Source organism: Dipodomys ordii, unplaced genomic scaffold (assembly GCF_000151885.1).
Source record: "Dipodomys ordii isolate 6190 unplaced genomic scaffold, Dord_2.0 Scaffold108, whole genome shotgun sequence".
Classification (NCBI taxonomy): Eukaryota; Metazoa; Chordata; class Mammalia; order Rodentia; family Heteromyidae; genus Dipodomys; species Dipodomys ordii.
In genome coordinates this window covers 614496-620900 of record NW_012267324.1, presented here as the reverse complement: position 1 = coordinate 620900, position 6405 = coordinate 614496, and the positions used below count along the sequence as shown (strand labels likewise).

The window sequence follows — 6405 nt, the reverse complement described above, 5'->3', positions numbered from 1 at the left end:
CTGGAAGTGGCGCTGTGGCTCAAGTGGTAGATGCTAGTCTTGAGCAGAGAGGCTCAGGGACAGTGCCCAGACCCTGAGTTCAAGCTCCAGGACTGGCAAAACAAACAAACAAAAAAACCCACTTAGTTGTACACACAAATGTCTTCACATCAAAAGCATAAATTTGAAAATTTGGTCTAGTTTATGTTTATGGTGGCATAGTGTCTATCTTCTCAGTAAATAAAAACTTATATGAGAATTTCTTTGTTTCATTGTATCATGTTGGTATAATTTCAAAATAGCTTATTACATTCATTTCTTTGTAAGAAGAAACTTGGCAACCAGAAGATAAAAATCTTTACTAGATTCATTTTGAAAATACTTCCTTCAGATTATATACTCTGGAGAAATTGACACAGGAATATTTGTGTATCTATGATTTCCCTACCCACAGAATATCCACGACTTTTCTTTTTTTTGGTCGGTATGGGCCTGGGCGCTGTCCCTCAACTCTTCAGCTCAAGGGGAGTGCTCTACCACTTGAGCCACAGTGCCACTTCCAGCTTTTTCTGCTTATGTGGTGCTGAGGAATCGTACCCAGGGCCTCATGCATGCAAGGCAAGCGCTCTACCGCTGAGCCACCTTCCCCGCTACCCTATTCTCTCCATTCTGTGTTTTCAAATCTGTATACCCAACAGGCCCACCTACCATATGCTCTATTTGTACTAGCTTTCCATCCTCAAGTTGCTAGAATGTTCTCATCCCCCATTGTTTACATACATAGGTTTGTAAGAGTTAAATTCCTCAGTTGCTCTGACAAAATACAAGACACAAACAACATAAATAAAAGGATTTATTCATTTATCATGTCTGACTTTTTTTAGATGAGGCCTCTTATGCACCCCAGAAGGACTCCCAACTAAGATTAGCGCATGCTAATCTTGAAATTCTAAATCCCACCACCTAGCACAAAGGTCCAGATTTCCGCTACAGTCTGGCATTATTGATTGTGGACCCTAAAGGGGCAGAATGTTACGGAGCTGGAGACTGAGGCTGAGGCTACAGACTCACAGAGGAAAGGGAGAGAAGAGAGGAGGAGCAGAGGCGAGGCGAGGCAAAACCTTCAACAGTCAATCTCCACCACCCTCACCTAACATAGCAGCACCCGCTGGGGATGAAGTCAGTGGAAGACGTTTCACCCTAAATCAGACCACACAAGGCATTTCTGCCCAGTGGGTTTGTTCATGTCTTATGTCATTTGAGAAATGAAGACTTTCACATTGCTCACGCTTGTAGGTTATTTTCTCCATGATGTATGTCCTCAGGCACTGCTACATTTTGAATACAGTCTCTGCCTACTGTGACCCCCTTTATATATTTGAATACAAGTGGAATAGCTCGTAGCTGTTCTACACTGCTCACGTACAAGGGATTTCTCTACCCTGTGAGTTCATAATGTCTTTGAGCATCACCCAACAAAAAGGCTCTTGATCAACATTGTTTGCCATCATGGTTTCCTTCCAGTGTGCGTCATTTTATATTTGTGCAAAGAATCAGAATCATCAAAGGTATTCCCACATTCCTTACATAGAGGCTTTTCTCCACCGAGTCTGCTCAAACTACCTTTCTTATATTGCTTATGGAGAAAGAGGTTCTTTCCAGTGTGTTATTTCATGTGTGTGTAAGGAACTGGAATCACTGAAGGCTTCTCCACATTCAGTACAGAGGAAGGGTTTCTCTTCATTGTGAGTTCGCTCGTGTTTCCGACGACCACTGAGAGTAAAGAAGGCTTTCCCACACTGCTTACACACATAGGGCTTCTCTCCAGTGTGAGTTCTCTCGTGGATGAGACAGTGACTGGATTGCCCGAATGCTTTCCCACACTGATTACAGACGTAAGGCTTCTCTCCAGTGTGAGTCCTCTCATGTATGGTCATGTAACCACAAGACCTGAAGGCTTTTCCACACTGTCTACATACATAGGGCTTCTCTTCAGTGTGAGTTATTTTATGTTTGTGCAAGGAACTTGAATCAATGAAAGCTTTCCCACATTCCTTACACAGAAAAGGTTTCTCGCCACTGTGAGTTCGTTCGTGCTTTCGAACATCACTCAAAGTAAAGAAGGCTTTTCCACACTGCTTACAGACATGGGGCTTCTCTCCAGTGTGAGTCCTTTCGTGTATCTTAACATAACCTGGATAGCTGAAGGCCTTCCCACACTGCTGACACACGTAAGGCTTCTCCCCAGTGTGCGTCCTTTCATGGATTTTAATGTAACTGGAAGAACTAAAAGCCTTCCCACATTGCTGACACACATAAGGTTTCTCTCCCGTGTGAGTTCGTCTGTGTATCCTACGGGAAGTGGGATGACTGAAGACATTCCCACACTGCTGACACTCGTGGGTTCTCACTCCTGCGTTGGTGCTGTCAGCGTTCTGGAAGCACTGGGGGTCGCTGAAGGCTCTCCCACACGCAGTACATTTACACGGCTTCTCTTCAAATTCCCGATACTCATAGAGTTTGGAGTCAGAGTAAGTTCTGAAGGCCATACTCAGGGACGAATGCCTGAGGAAGATGTCAAAGACGCCTGCTTCCACTCCAGCGGGGGTTTTAATGTTTAGAACAGAATCTAGAGTACTGTGGAAGATTTCTCCACTTTGAAGAGCTTCTTTATGTCCACAGAATCTCCATAAATCTTGAACCCTGGAAATAAGTGAGAAGGCATTACTGAGCCATTATTCTGTCATGATTTAGCAGGAGAACTACCGGTTTGATGTCCCGTTAGAATTTTAGAATACAAATGCCCAGATGCTCCGCAGGATGGCAAAAGCAGATACAGTCTTATCGCTAGGTATCTTCATATGCTTCCCGGGAGAGTATTTTGTAAACATGGGCACAGTATTTCACTTTTATATAGTTAGCTGAGTATTTCCCTTATGAACAGTTGGAGTTCAAAGCATTTGAATTTTGAAATATCTGCATATATATGAGATATTTTGAAGAGAGCTCGAAATCTCTATTTTACATATACACCTTATATCCAAAGCTTGAACGTCACTTTTTCTTACCTTAAAGCATCAGAAATCGTTGTTTGTGGCAAGAAACTGGAGGCCCAGATGTTTCCAATGTTAAAACATTTTGGATTTTTGATATGCTGATTATGGTTGTTCAACCTAAATGTATTTTGGAGGAAATATTGAAACGAAATCAGTGTTTACCAGCATAGTTTTCTGTTTTAGAAATTTCTTCTCATGTTTTGATTTGTAAAGAAACATTCCATTCTCTTGCAAGTATAAATTACCTTAGATATCTCTTGGGACTTTTACACACCTCTTCAACAGTCTGGTCTTCCCGTTCTTTTTCTAAAATATAGATCCAGAACATCATTATAAATGATGACGACTTTACAGAGTAATCACGAGATTCCAGTTACATTCATGGCGTGACACGAGCATGTCTGGCAGGTTTACCCAAATGTTCTCATGCCACATTCCACATGACTGAGCAGCACGGGAGAACAACAGTGCCTCGCTCCCTGAGTGAGCAGGTCAGGGAAGGAAGTGGTCCTTACGTATGGAGGCCAGGTTCCGGAAGGTCTCCACCATCACGTCTCTGTACAGCTGCTGCTGGGCTGCATCCAGCAGAGCCCACTCCTCCAGGGTGAAGTTGACAAACACATCATCGAAGGTCACAGCCTCCTGAAACGTCACAACGGCACACCAGGGAGGGAGGGTGAGACTCACAGTAATAGAGATCTACACGTTTTCATAAAAGGTTTGACATGACGCTATGCCTTCACAATGTTCCTGCCAGGTTTGCTCACATCAAGGCTTCCCTTCCATACTAACATCCTCACACACCGGGTCTGGAAAGTCTGCACCCAAGATCAGGAGAGGAGACTGACCGTGCTCTGAAATCACCCAGTGATTTGCACTGGGTCCAGTCCTCTCACTACCCCCCTGCTGCACAGAGCTGCAGGCGGACTCGTCCTGAGACTGCACATTGTTAGAAAGGCTTTGGCACAAAGCACCCCCCTCTCCAGACATTCTGAAAAGGCCCCAGTTTTCTGACACACATTATGTCAACAATATGCTATCTATCTCTTCTGCCTGTCCCTGGGAACACTTGCAATACTCAGATATAACCATCGGAGGGCGCATAGCAATTCATCTGCAACGAGCTGGTCCAGCAGATCCAATTTCCGAGTCCAGTGCGTCCTCTCTGACTACACTAAGGTAGGGCAGGTGGAAGCTTGTACCTACTTTTTTTTTTTTTTAACAGATCCAATTTGTAAGTAGCATAAAGGATCCAAGAAGGATAATACCGCTGGCACTGGTGGGTCACACCTTAAGGCCAAGGTTCAAGGCCCACCCTGGCAGGACAAAGTCCACGACACCATTATCTCCAATTAACCACAAAAAACTGAAAGTGGTACAATGTCAGCCTTGAGTGAATAAGCTAGAGGACAGCATCCAGGCCCCAAGTTAAAGCCCTACTATGAGCTCTCTGAAAAATAAGTAAAATGAAAACGTCAAAAAGAATGATATTGAGAAAGTACAAATAAAACTTTCTTAGCCGGGCGCTGGTGGCTCACGCCTGTAATCCTAGCTACTCAGGAGGCTGAGATCTGAGGATCTCGGTTCAAAGCCAGCCTGGGCAGGAGAGACCGTGAGACTCCTATCTCCAATAAACCACCAGAAAACCGGAAGTGGCGCTGTAGTTCAAGTGGTAGAGTGCTCGCCTTGAGCTGAAGAGCTGAAGGACAGCGCCCAGGCCCAGAGTTCAAGCCCCACGACTGACAAAAAAAAAAAATTCTTGACAGTTTACATGATTATCTTTATAGAAGTCCAAAGAACGCCTCTCATTAGTAACAAAGATATAATAAAAGAATATAGTAATAGGTCAATCTAATGTCTGATATTTTGCTATATCTCATCAAAGAACTACTAAATTTGAAATTATAAGCACATCAGCAAAAGCTGGGTATGTTGGCAGTTGCCAATATTCCCACCTTCTTGGGAAGCTGAGATCCATTTGAGACCAGCTTGAGCACCATAGACCCTGTCTTAAAAATAAATACAAGCCTGGTGCTGTGGCTTATGCCTGTAATCCTAGTTACAAGAGGCTAAGATCTGAGGTCTCAGTTCAAAGGCTGCCTAGACCTGCAAGGTATGAGACTCTCATCTCCAATTAACCACATTTTTCAGAAAAAAAGGTTAGAAATGGAGATGTGACTCAAATGGTAGAGTGCTAGCCTTGATCACCAAGGCTCAGGCACAGCACAAAGTCCATGAGTTCAAGCCCCAGAACCAACACAAAGTAAGCAAATAAATAAATCCAAGTCCAAGCCAGGCCCAGTGCCCCATGCATGTAATCCTAGCTACTCAAGAGGCTGAGATCTGAGGACTGCAGTTCAAAGCCAGCTGGGGCAGGAAAGTCCCTGACACTCATCTCTAATGAACCACCAGAAAACTGGGAGTGGTGCTATGGCTCAAGTGGTAGAGCACTCGCCTTGAGCTGAAGAGCTGAGGGACAGCGCCCAGGCCCAGAGTTCAAGCCCCATGTCCAGAAAAAAAAAATTAAATAATAAGTTGCCAAGGCAGGAAGAACAAGTCCTAGTCTCAATGCCAAACACTCAATGAATAATATGATCTCTCAAGAAAAATTAGTTAGGCTAATTCTAGATAGGAGATCTACCCTGCCATGATGCCAAAACCAGAGAATACAATATAGAAAAACACAAACTACAAATATCTTCTACAGATAAAAAAATAACCCAGCAAGCTCCAGGTTGGGTTGTTTGTCACGCAACACCATCACCCACACAGACCCTCACAAAGGACAAACAAAAAGTCCAGGATTGTAGTTCTAAGCCAGCGTGGGGGAAGAAGGTCTGTGAGACTCTTATCCCCAATTAACCACAAAAAAGCTGGGAAGGGCTGGGAAGGTGGCTCAGTGGTAGAGCGCTTGCCTAGCATGCATGAAGCCCTGGGTTCGAGTCCTCAGCACCACATAAACAGAAAAAGCGGGAACTGGTGCTGTGGCTCAAGTAGTAAGAGTGCTAGCTTTGAGCAAAAGAAGCTCACGGACAGTGCCCAGGCTGAGTTCAAACTCCAGGTCTGGCAAAAAACAAAAACAAAACAATAACAAAAAGCTAGAAAGTGGAGCTGTGGTTTAATGGAAAAAGGTCAGGGACAGTGCCCAGGGCCTGAGTTCAAGCCCCAGTATCAACACAAGAAACAACATTGGTTTATGACTTAAAAACAACAACAAAATAACCCTAATGATTTCTACTGCAGAAATCGCAAGTACTTTAGGTCCTGTAGTCAAACTATATATTACAAAAAGCACCTCATAGAGGTCAAGTACCATGGCTCCAGTTTGTAATCCTAGCTATTCAAGAAACAGAGACCCATGGGGCTGGGA

General features: G+C 44.0%; 1 protein-coding gene across 1 annotated transcript; it reads right to left on the bottom strand.

Moving 5' to 3' along the window:
• Window positions 1-820: 820 nt before the first annotated feature.
• On the bottom strand, window positions 821-4263 carry LOC105994726 (zinc finger protein 625-like). Its single transcript, XM_013028360.1, has 4 exons — window positions 3551-4263; window positions 3281-3341; window positions 3048-3152; window positions 821-2682 (listed from the first exon to the last, which is right to left on the bottom strand). The coding sequence occupies exons 1-4, from the start codon at window positions 3582-3584 to the stop codon at window positions 1617-1619; spliced, it is 1266 nt and encodes a 421-aa protein (XP_012883814.1). The 5' UTR covers window positions 3585-4263; the 3' UTR covers window positions 821-1616.
• Between the last annotated feature and the right edge of the window lie 2142 nt (window positions 4264-6405).